Source organism: Melanostigma gelatinosum (genome assembly GCF_949748355.1).
Source record: "Melanostigma gelatinosum genome assembly, chromosome: 10".
Classification (NCBI taxonomy): Eukaryota; Metazoa; Chordata; class Actinopteri; order Perciformes; family Zoarcidae; genus Melanostigma; species Melanostigma gelatinosum.
The window spans coordinates 3031011-3050570 of record NC_136643.1 but is presented as its reverse complement, the minus strand read 5'-3'; the positions used below and the strand labels follow the sequence as shown (position 1 = coordinate 3050570).

Genomic DNA, 19560 nt, shown 5'->3' with positions numbered 1-19560 from the left:
GTGCTCCGTTATCATTGTGAGTGATCTTCATCGGTATGTTCACAGACAGGCCTTAAATTCTGTTATTCCACCAAAGTCTCTGCAGTCTCAATCCACTTACACCCTTTCCCCTTCCCAGTCCCACAGCTAATACATAATAATCCCCTCTTGTTCGCCTTCTCCTATTAAGCCCTCGAGCTACAGACAAGTCGAGACCAAGGGCTTTCCACTGCAAGGCTCCCAGGAAGCATATTCTTTATCTGTTTGGGTGGGCAAACCTACAGGGTCTCTTACATCAGCTAATACATAGTGTCTGATAAGAGAGTGCAACTGGATGCTCAAAACCTTAAGTAGCTGCCAGTAGCCACCTTTAGCAAGAAAAGTCAGAAGTTGTCCGACAGCCTGTCGGTCACAACAGGCTGTACAGTAAATGTGTCATCTCTGACAGGTATTTGGCTCTGCTTTCAGAAACACAGACGAGTGGGTGTTACAGTTCTCAACAGCCCCGAGGGGCTGAACTGTAGATAAAAATGTCGGCTGGCCGCTGGCGGTGGCACAACCCTTTGAAGGGGCATTAGTACTTATGTCGAACCTAGTGTGCTTCAGCTCTGATAAGAGGCCCGCCACTCCACCGGTGTGTGGTAAGAACACCTGGTAGTATTCAACCCTCGAGGATGACTATTAGGCTGGGGGAAGATGACTAATAGATGAAAAGGCTGAATGACTGGTTACATTGCTGGTTTAACAGGAACTAATAAATTGTCAATCGACACTGTTGTAGAGACTCAAATTGAAGTGGACGTTTAGGTTGAAACTGCTCTGTGGTTGAAGAGGCCAGTAGATGACAGTGCTTTACCTGCTTCACTTCACTGTCTGTTAAACGTTTAGATTTAAAATATTTATATTCTTTGGTCATTTTGCTCCCATGTTCATCCCAACTTCACGTTTCGTATTGAGGAAACGGAGTGATGTCATGTTATCGCGTGTCAAAGATCACACACTACTTACTCCACTTCAATCCGCCTCATAACCGGGCATCCCGTTCCCAACTCGTCCAACACTGATGCTTGGCCAGTGGCCCACGGCGTCTCACACCGACACACTAGAGCGCCCTTAGGCGTCTGTACAGACACTATGGGGGCTTTCAACCAACTCAAACGTAAACCAATCGTAGTCATTATTAGACGGTCAGAGCAAATTACATAGTAGGAAAGTCAGAGTAGGGTGGTCGGGAGGGAAGGTTAGATGGGTTTAAACAAACACAACTTTCACTTTCTGTACTTTACTAACACCAGTTATGTAACAAACATACTTATTTGAACCCAAACCACGATCTCTTCAGAAGCCTAACCAAGTAGTTCTGTTGCAAAAGTAAACCTAAAAACTAAGCAAACCTACATTTAAAGTTTATTTTGAGACAAGTCAAGTGAATCTGCATGTTTCCTTTGAACACGAGTATTTTGAAAAGACACTATCAGAATCAGAATCAGAATCAGAAACCGTTTATTGCCATCGTATGTTGAACATACAAGGAATTTGACATGACGGGAGGTGCGTAACATTTAACAACAATCAACAACGGGCAACAATGCAAAGTAGAACAAATTAAATTTACAGAAAATATAAGATAAAGTAAAATATAATAAAGTGAAATATAAGATAAAGTGAAATATAAGATAAAGTGAAATATAAGATAAAGTGAAATATAAGATAAAGTGAAATATAATAAAGTGAAATATAAGATAAAGTGAAATATAAGATAAAGTGAAATATAAGATAAAGTGAAGTCGAGTGCACAGGCGGTGTAGTGTGAAAGTGTCCAGTGTGATAGAAGGGATGTGCGGGGGAGTGACCGGAGGGAAATTGTCCTGGGGATGACAGAGTCAGTGGGGGTATGCATGCAACGCCATCTAGAACTGACACTGGAGGTCTCAGTCTGCAGCTTAGAGCCACTGACCAAGCCGAGCAGGAGCGATTCATTTGTAGAAAATGTGACCACAGTGACACACAGTGCAAGAATACAACGACATCAAAAGAACAGAGTAGCTGTCTTCATGAGGGCCGAAGAACAAATTCTGTTTAATCTGACAGTAAAGCAGCCTGATGGCTGTGGTGAACACGTGAGTGTTCATACGTGTGGTTTTAACTCTTGGCAGCAACAACTGCATGTGTGAAGGGTGTGAGGAATGGTTCATCTCAGCTGGTAACATGATTCAGTAATGTTTTTCAATTAAAGATTTGGAGGTTAGTCATGTTACATCTATGTTTTGTATCTCTCTGTGGACCGACATGCATTAAGGCCAGTAAATAGTAAAGCGGGTCATCATTCTGGAGAAGCTTAGATATCTTCTTATACATCTGAAAAACATTGGTCAGGGGTGTCAAATCATTTGATTCTGGTGAAATGAGTGTGACTGGTTCAGGTTGCAGTTATATGTCTGTGGCTATGAAAGGGGGGCCTCAGACCAAGCATGCATGCTTGGCAGGACCCCCTCCTGCACCAACCTCCCTTCAGAGTTACCCTGCTCAGTCTCTCATTCACTGTCTCTGTGCGGATGCCAGCCTGCACCCGGGCCCAGTCCGAGCCAACCAACCCAGAGCCTCGGCCCTCGCTCCATTTCCAGTAAGCGCCTGCAGACTGCCGGCCTTGTCCGAGGGCCAACTTTCTGCCGTCAGGCCCAGTCTTTCCCTACAAACAACCATAAAGAGCCCTCTGTTCTGGGCGGGAGGGGAGAAGTGAGAAGAAACAGACGCTCCATACACCAAAACATGCTTCCTTCGGTCCGCCTCGATGCAGCATACAGGGAGCTTGGCAGTGCCGCCTCAGATTAGTGGCTGTGTGCTTCACTGAAGGACTACCTGGGTAAGCTGGCACTGTTGCTGGCTTTCTTTCTTATCAGTCTGGGTGACTCAACAGTCATCAAAGTAATCACACACTGGGATTCACACGATTTAGCTGAGGCCTAAAGCTATAATGCAATATTGTCGAATATGTTTCTAGAATGGATAGAATTTCAGAAAAGGCTCCCTGATGTAATGCAGGAGCCTGTTTAACACACTTACCTCCATCTCTAAACGAAGCAAACAAACATTGGGCCTCATGCAGCGAGAGCAGCAATATCGGACACATTTACAAATTTGCTCTTGTTTTTGTTCGTATCCACACATGTTGGTATTTTGTCAGCACGCATTGATATCTGGGATTCATCAAAGCTTTTCTTGTTCTCGCTCTGCTCTGAAGAAAGAGAACATTTTATTGCCGAGAGCACTCTAACCAATCTTATTTTCACAGTCCACAAATTGTCCTACGCAAGTTTTAAATTTAAGTAACATGAAAAAAAGAACTTGCATGAATATGGTATAGTAACATGTCGATTATTATATGTTTTAGAGTCAATATAATGATTCGGTTGTTAATAAATACTGTTTGTCCACTTATCAACAGTTAAGACGATATAAACTCTTGGATGATATTGAATGCATTTTCCTGTAACGGCAATACTACAGCGATTTGACTGTGCTGAAGTTCTTCTTCTGATGTGCTGTTTTTGGGGGCATCTCTTCAATTCGTGGCCATGTGCCAGAGTATAGACAGAGTATAACACCTGCCCTTATATATTGTTTAGTGGGCGTTAGCTGTGCTAATAATAAACAATTTGCCACACCCCTCCAATTGATGATGTAGTGGGATTCATCATTCAGCACACCTGGTAACAGGTTGGGTTCTCTCCACTGTCTGTGTCTCGGGCCCATCGGCTCCTACTGAAGGTGTAATTCTTTAATAACTGGTCACAAATGTAGAGTTACATTTTTCATTTAATCCACATGTGGTGCTCTGATGAGTGATTTGGTGTATGTGGGACTGTGTATGTGTTCATTGTAATGAAGGAACATGTCAAATAGTGCAACAGTGTGGCTCATTTTAACAACAATGTGGAGCTCTATGGCACTGATGCATCGAGCCGTGCATACGTGAATATCGTCTCATCTACAAAGAAGCTAATTCAAACACGACAGTGATGACATGAGCCTCCCGCACTGTGATATGAGAATCCTCAGCGTGTTTCATGTGTTTGCTGAAGGTAAATATATAATCAGAAGTGTGAAAATAAATACATTTCGTATCCATTATAATCAACACGCCCCCCCTCTCCATGCTCCACCTACCAAAACCTTTTTGCAACATTTGACTTCAAACCTGCATCCGCCAACAATAGTTATTTGTTTTAGCCGATAGCAAACCAGCGTGTCCACACACATCACTCCAGCTGCAGTAAATCACTCAAACGACCAAGAGTGTGTATGAAGGCTTGATAATAAGGTGAAATGTGCGGCTGTTGCCTGTCAGGAGGCTGCAAATGATAGTCCCGTCTGGCAGGTACCATTATTGAAGCCTTGTTGATCCACCCTTTTTCTGACAAGATGTTACTTGAAGTCAGTGTGTTTTCGGGAGGCGTCAGTCACAGAGGTTGAATGCGAAGCTCTTTGAGGGCCTCATAGCCCCGGGAGAGCCCTGTCTCTTAATAAGTGGCTGCCATTTAAAGAAACTTCCACCGTACCTGAACACGATGGGTGGCTGGCCTGGTGGAAACACACTCTAATCTAAATTCTTCATTGCTGCCAAACAAAAGTAGCAGGAATCCGTCCTCGTAAGGATGATGCTTGAGGAGGGCCAGGGAGAGATCGAGGGATAGGGAGCCAATGTGAGTCAGCAGATGACATGCTTTCGACTCGGTAATTGCTATTTGTCTCTGTGTTCTGTGATTCCATGCCCTCTGTTGTTCCATTGTTAAAACTCTGCTGTGAGAAACATGACATGGTGCAGCTTGTAGAGCAATGAGGAACCCTGCGAGTAAGTACATACCAGCAGTACCTTTTGCCTTCGGACAGGGTCGACTAACTCTTCATATGAACTGGTTATTGGTGGTTATAACTTGTATCTTTGCAAAGGTAAATTTAACCAATCTAGCTATAGTGTGAAAGTCTGAATGGGCCTTTCTGCAGCCTAACTTAGGAGGTCAGTTACCTAAACCTATCAAAGTAATCTGTTCTAGTACCCAAGTTTACCACAACTTTAAAACTGACTGTTCAGTCCGGAAGAAAATACTTTCCCTGAAAATGTACTTGAGACTTGAGAGTGCAGTTTACTTGTGTGGGAACATCATTTTGTCGGAAACAGGGTTGTTCTGCAAGTGATGCCTTTGAAAATCATCCATCTTCACCACCACGAGATGCTTCCCATGCAACCTGTTTTCAAGGTGAGGTGTTAAAGCCACACTTTCAACTTCAAGTTCCCTCCCTGCCCTCCTGGCTGACCAACAAGTTAGAATTTGCCTCTCTGGCATTTTCCCTACTGGCTCGGGGTGGGATGAATTATGATGTGACACACTCCCTTCTGTACTTCTGGGCAGCCAGGGCGATCAAGATAAATCACCACGCTGGCCCACGGGGGACATGCTAAGATCCTGCATCAGTTGTTTTTGGGGCCCTGACCAGGATGCTGAGGATTTGGACTGTATTTCCTAAGCAGAGAGGACTGTGCACAAAGGAGGGGCCCAGTAGAACTATGTCAGACGATGGGATAATACAGAGGTGTAACTATCCATTATTCGGCCCCGTTGCTGTCACATACCATTTAGTCTTTATTGAGTGCGAAAAAATGACGGTGAGACTGCGTGAGAAGCCGTGGAAATTTCAGGCGATTGATTTCCAGCTTCCCAGCCTTGTGATCGACGGGTCCCTTGTCTTTCCAGCAGCACATTCCTGGCTGTAACTCAGGGGAGCATCCGAATTCAAACAGTCGTGGCGATGAGCCGGTGCTGGAGCCAACAAGCAACAACGTAACATAACCATACGTCTGTCACAACCACTGACACCCATGCTCGAAAGATCTGCCTCCCTCCCTTTACTTGCTCATCTCCCTACCCTCCACGTTAACCAAACCAAAACAAAGAAGGGAAAAAACAACACAGGCCCGAATGGCTGATCTGTAAACTGTACTTAATCAACACATTCCGCGCTGTGGGCCTTGAGCAGGCTCATTGCCTGGCGAGTTGGACCGCATCTGTTTGTGTACAGGGGCGGTGCGGTACAGGCCGCAGCCCTGCCACACTAGAACCTTGGGAATATTTTAACTTTTGCAGTGCTGCAATTTGTCCCCCGACTGCTTCCCAAAAAGCATAAATGCGGGCTGTGGAATGAGCGGGGGATCTGTTTTTCTCATCTGTTGCGTTGTCGTTGAGGTTCCGGGAAGGGAAGGCCGGATTTCGGATGGCTAATTACCCGGTCAAACATACTGGCGCGGTGGCTGGCTTCCCTGGCTTGTGGGTTCGTACAGAAGATGCCCGACTACAAAATATGCAGGAAACAGCACACAAGAGCTGTCTCTACTGTAAGTTCATGTTCTACTGTCACCCCATGAGAGGCTCTTCCTAACATGTTCCAGGGACATTGCATGTTTCTTCCCTCTAATGGCTGCTACGTCAGTGAAAGGCAGTGGGACCACAGCTCGAAGGTTGCTACTTGTAAATCCTGTATGAAATAGATGGCACATGATGGTGTTTTGTATACGGACGCTGTAACCTTCAGCAATACATTTGTCCAACCACCCGTGTGTCGAATCTTTTTGAATAGAGGCAGATTCAAAGAAAAAAACACTTCAATTAAAACATACCAACAGCCTCATGACGGAGGAATATTGCATGATCTCTCCGTATGGAGTTAGCGCGATCCCTCAGACAGAAAGTGCAACCCAGCCGCCGACAAAGCGCTGCCACCAAGCACCCCGTGCCGACACCCTGCTCCATTTCGCCGGGACAACGGTAATTAGGTGAATTTGGCGCAGTGAAAAAGACAGCTAGATCAAGGTCTTGATGAATTAGTGGGAGCACTCTGTCAGAGTCCCGTCACATTAATCAAAACAAAACCGGGTGCGCAGCCACACCGTTCCCTCCTCCCACCGCCTCGCTTTGCAGGTGATGAATAGCTCTGCCGACACTGTGTATCACCTGATCTCGCTGAATTTAAATGTAACAGCACAGTTCTCACAAAACCTCCATTGATCTTACTCCTGGGTTTCCTTCTTGTATTTCGAATATCTTAGATAAGCAGAAAGAGGCCTGGCGATGTTAGGAAGGCCAGACTTTTATGGTAATAAAGTCAGAAAATAAATTGGTGTTTCTTTGTAGGTCAGGTTAGGATACAAGTTTCAAATCCAAGCACACAACTTGACTATTTATGCTTACCCATAAAATCTGACTTGTTCTGAAATGGAATGATTGTTAGAAATAATAGAGAGACTGTTGCTCGGAAACACTACCGCTTTTGTCCACAGGGACCGCCAGAATCAACGGAAAGTGAAATCCTCGCTGTAGCTTTAAGTGAAACATACTTGTACATGTACTTCTTCCAACATTGCCTTTCACTGGACGTTATCGCAACTCAGCTTTTGTCCTAGAGAGTGCTAGAATTGCCACAGCATGACATTTTAGGAGAGGCGATAGCGGACATGTCAACGGTCTATTGTATTGTGCTAATGTGGCTTGTCTCCCTCTTGCTCTGTGCATCGTGTCTGGCTTTGGTGTATTTGAACTTGGCTCTGTCAATGAAGCTCAGAAAGAGGGGCAGTTTTTAGTTCCAGCTCGGGTGCTGACAAATAGGAGGGAGGAGTGGCGCAACTCTCCGAGAGAGAAAGCAATGAAAAGTGACAGACATTATCTACCTCTGTAAACACTTTTTAAGTGGATGTAAATAATGTTTTTGCCTCCCTGCTACTGACAAGGGGATCCTATGACTCTTTTGTTGGTCAGTATGAATGATATGTACAATGTGTTCAATGTACTGACAGATTATCTTCTGATTTTAGTATTGATGAATTATTAAACAGGGCCGGTTACAGGATTTTGTTTCATGAATCTGTAAACATACAGTTGAAAAGGTTAGAAAATCATGATATTCCACATTGTCTTACAGTGTCATATGAATCAACTGTATGATATAACAGAAAGTGAAGTATTCAAACTAAGGACTCCATTCCATCAATGACATCTCGTTCATCATTTAGTGCACATTTCCCTAAATTGTCAGGATGGCATATTTGGAAACTGTTGAATCTCCATTAAAATTTGAAATAAACTTTGGTGGATTTGAATAATGTTACACAGAAGGATTCTAACAGGCTTCATCAGCCTCATAGACATGGGTAAGAAGGGACCTGCTACTATTAGCTTCAGACGGCTGTTATCATCTGTTCACTTGGTTGACCACCGTAACGTTTTATAACGTAAAGTTTGGTAACGTAACTTAACATAGAGAACGTTTGTGTGTCACATTACAAACATACTTTAGTGTTGGTAGGTGCAGTTTTCTCCGTCTAAAGCACGTGTCCTTCATTTTATGTGGCCCGCGAATCCGCCAGCAAAAAAATAATTTTTTTTTGGAAAAATAATTAAAAGTTAGACTTGAAAATAAAAGTATCCTCATGGTCGAAATTATGAGATAGAAAGTTGAAATGATGAGATAGCATGTTGTCTGTGTACCGACATTAAAACTATCACAACAGGTGGACAGGAGAGGCAACAGCCCGAAAAGAGTTTTTCCAACGATTGAAAAAGATCGACAAATAATCCCAAAATGTCCACGAAGAGAAAAATTGATGCAGAGGGAAGAAAATGTAATGAAAGATGGGAAAGCGAATACATGTTTGTGCTTCAAGGAGAACAACGGGTCTGTCTTCTGTGTTATGAGGCGTGTCGGTGATGAAGGATACAATTCACGTCGGCATTTTGACACCAAACACGGAGCTAAATTTAGCATCCAAGAAAAACATCAAACTGTCCAAGAACTAAAAGGCAGACTGCAATCACAGCAGAATATATTGACACAGCTACAGCCCAGTGCATGCTGAAGGTATGTGAGCAGAGCTCCGACCAGATACAGACTTTTACAAATGTCAGTTTGTGAAGAAACACCATCGCAGACCGAGTTGATGAACTAGCAGCAATCTAACAACACAGCAGCTAAGAGACGAGCAGGTACTTGTGTTTTTAATTATCTGTTGATGAAAGCAGACAACACGGATACATCATCTATCATGTTCATCAGACCTGACTCTCAGTGAGGAGCTCTTGGATGAAGCTGCATGCACAGGACGACGACAGGGAGGAACATTAGTGATGCAGAGAGGTGAACAAACAGCTTTGAACAAAGTTAATGTCAGAACTTGTGTTTGATATTTGTCTTTGTTATTTTCTTTAATAGTTTGATCTTTGATAGAGTCATGTGGGTTTCTTAACCCTCAATTAAAATGATTTATGTTACAATAACAGAAATGTGTTTAAATATCATTTTTCATTTTTATAACTGCATGTACAATATGTTTACACTTGAATAAACAATAATCAAATGCAGAGAGTTATTTAACAATATGTTAGGAGAAGTTAGTTACAGTCTTACAGTTACAACCGGCCCTTTGAGGGCGACCGTGATGCTGATGTGGCCCAGAGTGGAGATGAGTTTGACACCCCTGCTCTAAAGCATTACTATGATCGTGATAACAACTGATGACGACTGTTCAATCAGCTGATATTTGGAATGGGTGCAACGAGCGGTCACTGTTTGTTATGGAAGACACACTGTGGATGTCTCCATGATTATTCATTTCACAAGGACTGCCGACATCTAATGGTACTTACCCATGCATGGCGTGGAGTGGGTGTGGCTCGTAATGGTATCGCCCTTCGTGGTGTCTCATGTCGATGGGGATGGGTGTGTGAAACGTGGGGAAGAGGTGGTGGGGACCTGAGAGTGACAGGAAGACAGAAAACGGTCCCACGTCAAAAAAAACAACAAAATACAGTGAAACAAATGCAGCGAATGATAAATGAGGTTAAATAAGAGGAGTAGTACTGATATTACATAGAAGAAGAAATATTAAGGCTGATATACAGTTCCTGACTCATGCCTGCAACGCAGCGTGAGATGCAACTGTACCCTTTTACAGTTCCTGTAACTCAGCAGTAATTGAAACCTTCTCCACTGTCTGTGGCTTTTGCCCCGAGAAGCCTTCATTAATGGCCGTCTCTATCCAATGAGACCAGAGCAGGGTTTACACAACAATGAATGTGTTTTTATGTGTCAGACAAAGAATGCACGCATCCACCATTTCCTGCCATAAATGGTCTGATGGCTCGAGGGAAGTCTCATTAGGATAACACAGCCGATCTTCATTAATTACTGTGATCACAACGGCTGAGGAGGAAACTTTACTGTCTTGATTGAAGGAGGAGGAGAGCTCTAACCATAGACAAAAGCCGACTAATTCTCCAGTTAAATACGTTAAAGTTCCACATGTTTGATGCAGGAAAAATAGAAAATACACACGGCACATTCAGTTGTGCGTGTGTGTGTGCGTGTGTGTGTGTGTGTGCGTGCGTGTGTGTGCGTGTGTGTGTGTGTGTGTGTGTGCGTGTGTGTGCATGTGTGTGCGTGTGTGTGCGTGTGTGTGTGTGCACTGTGGAGGGACAGAGACAGAGCATGGTGCTGTGCAGCTCCCTTGAGATGATCCCTGGCTGCTATTAGGATTCTGTGGCTGTACGGTTCAGTAAACCCGGGATGACCTGGGAGCAGAGACCACCAGGGTTAAAGGCCAGAGCTCAGTGAGAGCAGATCATTATCTGTACCGGAGAGGACCACTGGGACGGGAAATGGGTGCTTCTTCTCACACCGATGTGATGCCAATGTGCCACGAGCAAACATATCGAGGATGTTTAAGTCCAAAGGACATGCTGCCAGAATTCAGACATTCAGCAAAATGTGTATTTGTTTGTAATGCCACACTCACTATTCTTGTTCTTCTAGTTACATTTTCTTATCATCACTTAGTTTTTTTGATCGCAGTAACGCTGCTGACAATGAAACCCCAAACTTCCTGCTTATTTTTCACATTAAAAGTCTGCCAGGAATAGAATAAATGATAGCCATTCAGCCCCTGAAGGGCTTTTAATGTGAAACATCTGTGCAGGAAGAAAGGTGTTTCATTAATGGTTGGAAGCAATTAAGGGATAAAAAAAGTAATACTGTTAAAATGTGGAGAGGTCATATGAGTATATGCAGAGACCTTAACCCTCTCAAGACAACAGTTAAATATGGACGTTTATATTAGTGGCAATCCAAAGACCTCTCTAATATAAGCTTGTAAATACCTTGTAAATACCTGGTTCTCAGATATTGATTGGAATTTGCATGTAAAGCCCAGTGTTTTCACGTCCAAGCGTTTATAACATCCCGTGGCTTTTCTTGTCACGGTCTGCGTATTCTAAACACCTCCCAGCTTGAGCTGTGAAGACAAGGTGTAACAGGACTCTGTGCCTCCAGGCTATGGCGCAGCGCTTAATGTTGTTTTTAGGTGATGCCAATTACAAAGACAGACATTACTGCTCCTTAAACCCTGATTGAGCCTTTTGTTGCTGTGACTGAGGTAGTCATCATGACGTTGTACCATCTTGTTCTTTGTTAATTCTGATGGGATTACACGCGACTGGGAGAGGAGTTTCCCTGAACCGTGAAACATTTGACTGGTGTGGAATTTGATTAGGAACAAGCATTACCCAACAATGATTGTTTCTTATTTTGGAAACCCTGCCATTATGACATTTGCTGAAGATGCAGTTGATTAAGATACGATTTTAATACAACTGGTTAATTCCTGTTTTTGCGAAACAAAACATGAAAGTCAAAGCTGTCCGAAAGATTCCAGCTTATAGAACCTGCTAAGTATTGCCGATGTCTTTGAAACATGTTGGATCATTTCTACTTCAGAAATGACAGCAGGCAGGCAGATATGCACAGCAGCACTGGATGTAAGCAGGGAAAATATGTTTCAAACTCAAACTGCTCTGCCACAGAATGTGTGAAAATGACCCGTGAAGCCAAAGTGAGTTGTAAAAATCCATCTGGTGCCCTGCGTTCCTTGTCTTCCCTCGTCTTTGAGCTCAGACGGCTAAGGGCTCTGTGTTTCTATCAAGATCTACGCCGCTGGATCTCAGCCAGCGACCCTCCCTCGCCTTTGTGAGCCGGACGGGCGGCCAATTCCGAGTCAACTTGTGCGTTACAAAGCCAAAAGAGGCACCCGGTAAATGAGCGCCAGGGAGTGGGAGCTGGGAAAAGGGGTTTGAGCTTTGTTTCACAAGTGGAGCCAGAAGTTCGGGCTTTGTCTGAGAGCTGCCCCCTGCTTGTGCTGCCTGGCACATCTCTGGTGGAGAGGCGGGGGGGGGGGGGGGGGGGCACAGGACGAGGAGACTAGACGCAGACAAAGGTTGTGCTGGTATTTTCTTTTAGAAGTTATTGGAAAGCTGATCTAGTAAACTGTCAAACAGGGCCCTATTCATTTATTTTCTTGAATTCATAACTTTGCGTTGCACTTGTGTTGTGTTTTCCTTTTCATATATTTTGGTTTGTTAACCTTTTTCCAGCTGGGGGAGCTTGTATTAATGCAAGTCTTAATCACCTGTCTAACATCAGATATTTAGAGAAGCAGATGAAAGAGCTTTCATGAACTGAGAATCCCTGTCATCGATGATGTCATCGTCAAAACTGTGAGCATGGCTTGGTGTTTTTTCCCTGTAAGAAATGATGTCCATTACTGAAACACACAAACAAACAAACTAAAATAACAAGCAGAAGCCCCAGAGGCTGCTTTCCTCCCCAGCTCGGGGCTGCTGAATGTGGGGGCGATAAGGGCTGAACAGGCCCTTCCATCACCCAGACAGCTGCATTGTTTCCCTGGCTGCAGGGACAGCTACCGACAGGTACATGGCTGGGACGATTCACACGCCTCAGCTTCTTGATTTACCGCCCGTCCGTCCCCTTTGGGTGTGCTGGCATGCAGGGTTACTCCACCCCGGGCCACATGCTGTCTATCCAAAGAGTGCAGTGGACTGTTCAGACCGACGTCAGCGCAACGCACAACACAATGTGACATTTGAGACGGAGGATGAAATGCTCACAGTGATGGCTGTCCAGAGTTGTAGAATCCTTCTTCACTCTGCGCAATGTTCTGGCATCAGATACGTCCATGGAATCATGGATCTACTGCTCAAGCCCCACTTCCTGAAACATAGTTCATCGTCTCACCATTTTCAATGCAGCTAGTTTGGATCAGAAACACTGCTTAGCATCAGCTTCATATCATAACCGTGATGCCTGAATTTGTCGTCGTTAAAGGTCATTAACTCAGACAGGTAAAACCTTTACTTCAGGTCCATTGGTGTTCTGTCCTTTTCGGCTATAGGCTGTGTTTTGCTGAATGGTGCACATATGGAAAGGGCTCAAAATGCAGCTGAAGCTTGGGTCTGAAACACTGGAGAAACCAGCAAGAGCAAGCTGGATTTGACAGATTAGCCAACCAAAACCCTCTTCTTTTTTTTTACTGTCGGGATATTAAGAGAATTTCAACAAATATAATAACAACTGTATTTTTTATCTCTGTCTATTTGTATTTTTGTCATTAACGATGTTTTGTCGCGTTGTTTGTTCAGTGTAACAGCAACAATAAAAAGTTTAAAACAAATAAAAATACATTTCAAACCATGAAGTGCACACTTTTGTTGACGTGATCTTAAATCAAAGCTGGTGGTCGTTTTCAGCCACTGTATATGTGCTGCGATTTCTCATGACGTGTTTTAAGACTGAACATGTCTCTGCCCCCCCCCGAACTGCCACATCACCTCCTTCTTAGCTTCTCATCTCAAAGCCCCGGTTTGATCTCTCACTAAAGACAATGCCAGGTGTTCGATGTCAACAAAGGCCCCGTCGGGTCTCATGACTCAGAGACAGAAGAAGGAAAAGCACTCTCTCATTAGGTCCAAACGAAGCCCCAGATCAGGACCATGCTGAAGTGGAGAGTGGAGTGGGCTCATGTCTTGGAGGAAGTACTCAACGATAATAATAATGCCCTGAGAGGCCAGGCCAGGAATCAGTTTGGGAGAAAGGGGCAGAGAGAGCGAGAGAGAGAGACAGAGACAGAGAGAGAGAGAGACATAGAGAGAGAGAGAGAGAGAGAGAGAGAGACAGAGAGAGAGAGAGACAGAGAGAGACAGAGAGACAGAGAGAGAGAGACAGAGAGAGACAGAGAGACAGAGAGAGAGAGACAGAGAGAGAGAGACAGAGAGAGAGAGAGAGAGAGAGAGAGAGAGAGAGAGAGAGAGACAGAGAGAGAGAGAGACAGAGAGAGACAGAGAGAGAGAGAGAGAGAGAGAGAGAGAGAGAGACAGAGAGACAGAGAGAGACAGAGAGAGACAGAGAGAGAGACAGAGAGAGAGAGAGAGAGAGACAGAGAGACAGAGAGCGAGAGAGAGACAGAGAGCGAGAGAGAGAGAGAGAGCGAGAGAGAGAGAGACAGAGAGAGAGAGACAGAGAGAGAGAGAGAGACAGAGAGAGAGAGAAGTGAAGAGCAGAGGAGTAGGAGAGGTGGGGGTGCTCAATTCAGACAGGAAATTCCAGCAGGAAAAGTTGGCCTGGGTCCTAACTACACAGCGCCGTGCCAACGGCTATACACAAACGCTCATGTGCATGCACACACACTCACACACACACTCGCAATTACACACACAGATACTGATTTGTTCTGCAGTTCACTCTCAGTAAGCAACCATCAAGAGTGACGGAGACAAACACAAATGTGTTACTTTGAGGTTCAACAGACGTGCCTTTCTAAAACACAAACACACACACACACACACACAAAAAACACTACAGCAAGTGTTATGCCCAAGGTTAATAAAAAGTGTATGTTTAGCCTAATCCGGGAATCCTGCACTACACACACAACACGAAACCTGCAGGTTTAGTTCGCAAGACGTCGCTTCCTCTAGGGCAGTGCATGGGCGAGTGACGGCGACAGAGAGATTAGAGGCTTACAGGAGAGCACGGAACCACTGCCATCTATGAAAGGAAGTCTTAACAGAGTGGCTCTTCACTGTTAACAGCCCTCAGGGAGGGTAAAATGATACCTTTTTTATTGATAGGGGGATTTTGGGCAGAAGGTAAGTGGATTAGGCCAGTGGTCCCTGTAATGACATGAGATGGTTTGAGCGGAAATTCATTAGTCCCTGTGAACTGGTGCAAAGTCTGTATATGTTATGATGTACACATCAAACACTCTCCCTGGGAAGACTAACGCTGTTGTTTTCCAGAGGCTTTGAGTCAGCGCTGTGAAGAGAGCACGGTGCCTGAAGCTTGTCACTGTTTTATAGCACATTGTGAAATCAGATGTTTATATTTCAGATATAACACGTGTCCATTAGTCAGGAGTTGTGGCTCGAGCTGGGTACACTTTTATAGAACGGACCGAAATGTGTCCATAGTCGTGCCTCTCAAACGCAGACTGGCCAATCACAGCGTAGCATCGGCCAGCTCTGACCGGGGTCCGACCACTATCCGGCTCTGCTCCAAAGGCTCTCATGTAATCCTTTCAGCTTTTCTTCACTTGCAGGCAGGTTCAGTGGATTTGGAGCTAGTCATGGTTGAACGTAATAGTGATACTTGTTACCCAGTGAGGTTAGAAGGAGATAAATGTTTCTGAAACATTACGTTTATACGTAAAAACCGGTGGCGCTAACATTAGCAGACAGGAGAAACTAGCGTTAGCGATGCTAGCCACTGATACTGAAAGTATAAACACGGTGCTTTTGCTTTTTAATGTAACAGTAGTTACAGGGAGTTCTGAAAGCTAGTGAGTAGCATCGGGGGACGGGACGCGTGACTGTTTCTAATAAGAATATATTTGTATTCCCTCACGCTATACGCTAACTTAAGTGACCCTAGTATAGACACTTTCACCAGACTCTGAGTTTTGTTTCTGGGGACTGAACAAAGGTCAGTATCTTCAAACTCTGTTTTGGTCTCCACCAACTCCCGCGAAATATAACAGGCACATTTATTATTGAGTGTATTCTGATGAGCTGGGCGTATCAGCAAGTGTGAGATTAAAATCTGAAGATGGCCTTGTGCCTGTGTTTATATCGCGTTGCCATGACACCCCCCCCCCCCAGATGTGTTGTATCTCCTCATAGGGGTTGTTGTGAAGCTGCTTGGGCCTCCGCTCCCGCCCCAGCGTGTTTACAGATCCCACTCAGACCCAGCTGGCCTCTCTCCTCTGCAATCAGTCTCTGTCAAATCTGTACGCCGGCCTCAGCCAATCACTAGTCTCAGCGTCAACCCCAGAAACCCACCACCAGTACGATCCATCACCCGGGCTACAAGGTGCTGCACCGCCTCTCCTAATTGTTCTAAAGACTGAGTGCTACCAAGACCTGATCTCACCTGGGTCACCATCAGCTGGTTGTACTAAAGTCCATTCAGTGTGAAAGAGGAACCATGGGGGAGTAGCACGACACAAAGAGACGCTTGCACCTCTTTCTTTTACCTTTAAAATATTTCTGAAATTGTACTTTTCCTAAAAACTCTGAGAATTGTTATGATCTCATCCCTCTGAGACCCATTAGTCGACTAAAAACACAGAAATCAAAGTTCCAAAGCTTTCGTCTTGGACATGGTGCTATAATCAGCGAGTGTCCAGTAGCAGCACTTGCGGATCATTGCCTTACGACGGTCATGCATCACCCTGCCGTAGTGGTCGGCGTTTAGCAGGGCTGGGTGTGCCCTTCATGTGTGTGTGTGTGTGTGTGTGATGCTAGCCTACAGGTAGCCTGGCTTAGCAAGCCTCTCCTTGTGGCAGGCAGCGGGCCTCTCTGTGAAGACTGATGAGGTGTCAGGATAACCAGCTTCCCGTGCAGACTTCTGATTTATCGCCTGGCCCCTTTAGAGCACAGGTGTAGGGCTGATCAAGTAATTAATGCATTGGGTGTGTTATTGTTGCGGCGCTGCTAATTTCAATTCAGGAGGATGCAAGTTAAAAGGAGATAAAACCTCGGCCCCAGTTGGAGAGGGTCCGTCGGGCTGCACAGAGAGGAGTGATACTTGAAATACATAGTTGTCACTATCATATGCTATTCCCATTCATCAAAACAACACATACAAAATCACTTTATGTGTGACTTCATCAATCTGTTCCTCATTCTCTTAGAAAAAGCATTTGCTTGCCACTTTCTGGCGAGTGTTAACACGCCAATCAAGCCAAGTCACTTCAAACGGCGGGAACCCGGAGCCCTCCTCTGTCTTCCGTGAGCCCTTTGACCTCCGAGACACAGCTGACGGAGAAGCTGCCAGTTCACACAAAGAGCGCCCTGAGCGCCCTATGACGGCATCTTCAGCACTAGCTTAGCATTCCCCCTCCATGACTTGTGAACAGGGCTTTTTTCCCGGGATGGAAAGGCAGAGGAAATACCCGAAACAGCACACAATGTGAGGGAGAGGGAGGCAGTGCACATCAATCTAAAAGCCGTCTCAGCTGGGGGTCACCGCGAGGTGAGGCAACCCCCCCCCCCACCCTCCCCCCGAGAGACTGCCCTCCCGGCCCAAGTAGTATCCTGGATGGACCTGGCCTGTTCTCCATCAAACTGCCACGCTGAGTCTGTTATGTCTATGCTCTTTCTTACAGAATGATGCACACCATTTTCCTCTTTTGAACAGCGAAGACATCAAATATTATTTAAGACACATGGATTTATGCTTAAAGGCCAGAGGTGGATTCTTCTTGAGGGAAAAATAATTCATGTTAAAAATAATTCATGCCCCTAAGAATGTTTGCACCCGACAGCAAGGAGGTTTTTATTACATAAACGACTGATATCCATTAGTTCGGTAGTGACATTAATAGCAGCAGAGTTTACAACAGCTTTAGAAACATGTGGCCCATTTCAGACTTAACTGTAGAACACGGCGAACACCCCTCCACTTTCTCTTCATGTCTGTTTGCATTACAAAGCAGACCAATTCTAAGCATTTTAAAAGTCCGGCGACAGGTGAGAATAAACTGTCAAAAACATTTGGTACCATCCGTTTGTACCATCTAAGATGAGGCCGACTTGCACTTGTTTATATTCGGCAACAGTTGAATTAAAAGGTCGACTCTCACTAAACTGTAAACATCCTCTGAGTGTTTCTGAAGCTCAGTTAAGGGTTTATACTTTCAAAGCTGGAAATAGATTTTGAGGAGATCAAGACCAGCTCAGCTGACTGTTGGTGGCGTTCATAACACAGGGCAGAGCATCTTCCGTGCAGGCCCCCGATAAGATAAAACGTTAAGATTGAGCCTTTTATACACACACACACACGCAGCAGCGGGGTCTTATAAACCCCCTTCTTGTCTGGCCTCTTTCTTCAGGGCAGGATTAAGCGTGGAAACCATCTCGCTGTGGGAATTTGTTTTACAGCACTAACAAGAAACAGCTGTGAAGCAGGTCAGAGGGCCTCCGACCAACTGGATTGGCTGTCAGGTGATCCCCCTCCCGGTCTGACAGTGCTGCCTCGCTCGTTCTCTGTGTGTTAGAGGCCACGTTTTGCATGAAAAGATGAAGTTGATAGTTGTTGTTATATGTACTATTTTATATTCTCAAAGGGCCTCTTAGTTAAATGACCTCTATCTGAAAAGCAAAGTGTTTTGGCCCGCTCTCTGTAAGTTGTTCTGATTATCTGCTAAACAGAAACAGAACATCTCGTATCAAACGGCGTCTTGAATGACCTGTTCCTTAAAATGATGGAGGGATCTGTCTTTAGACACAGAAATATTGTCAAAAGCAGAATTGCTCTAAAACCACCCCTTATTTGAAGGGATTCAGAATGGCTTCATAGTTAAATAATTCATCCCTTATGTCAAAGATACCAAGGAGATGAGACAGTCTTCGAATAATATTATGTTTCGAAAGAAGTGTATATTGATGATCAGAAAACCCATTAAATACTGAGAAAACACGTCCTCGATACACCACAGATGCGACTGAAATACATGAAAACCCATCAAACCAATGGAAGACGGCCGTGACTCCTGCTGCTGCTTCTAGATTATAACAGAAGGGAAACAAAGCTCTCTGAGCTAGCGAGCTTGCTAGTGTCAGTTATCAAACTCTAGCTAGCTCTAGCTCTCCGACTCACCGTCCACGGCTAGCAACGTTAGCGTTAGCAGCTCACACTACAGCACACTGACCCCTAACTCCATACCATATTTTGTTTATGTTAAGGGTCATGCGTCCATAGTGAAAATATCAAATTTAGATAGATTAGGCACCCTACATTGCTTGGTTCTCTGAAGTACTGCTTTCAGTGATGTCAACAACTGCAACTCGTTGACTACACGGAAGTGAAGAGAAGTTGGGTTGTAACGTTAGTGTATTGCTCAATAAGCCGCGGCCTGGAAAGACCCACTGTGGACGACATGCTCGACTCAGTCCGCAGAGCCCTAAAGCCCCGTCCCCGCTGCTGCACAGAGCACTATCCCCTGTTTATTCAAAGTTTATTAATATCAAAGGTGCGTGAGGCCAAATTCCACCAACTCTAACACTGCACGTCCTTGGATCCTCAGCAATACACCCGCCACGTGTGAAGTAGATCGGATGGGCGGTTCTTGAGATATGCAGATGACATGACACTGACCCACAAACTGAGATAAACAATACTCTTTCTGCT

The 19560-nt window shown here is 44.8% G+C and overlaps 1 protein-coding gene across 1 annotated transcript in view; it reads right to left on the bottom strand.

Annotated features, from left to right (window-relative positions):
- Window positions 1–19560, bottom strand: part of gli2a (GLI family zinc finger 2a) — a 90198-nt gene that overhangs the window by 32155 nt on the left and 38483 nt on the right. The window contains exon 3 of the mRNA XM_079277452.1: window positions 9672–9777. Within this exon, the coding sequence (XP_079133578.1) occupies window positions 9672–9777 (106 nt within the window). The remainder of the gene's footprint in view (window positions 1–9671; window positions 9778–19560) is intronic.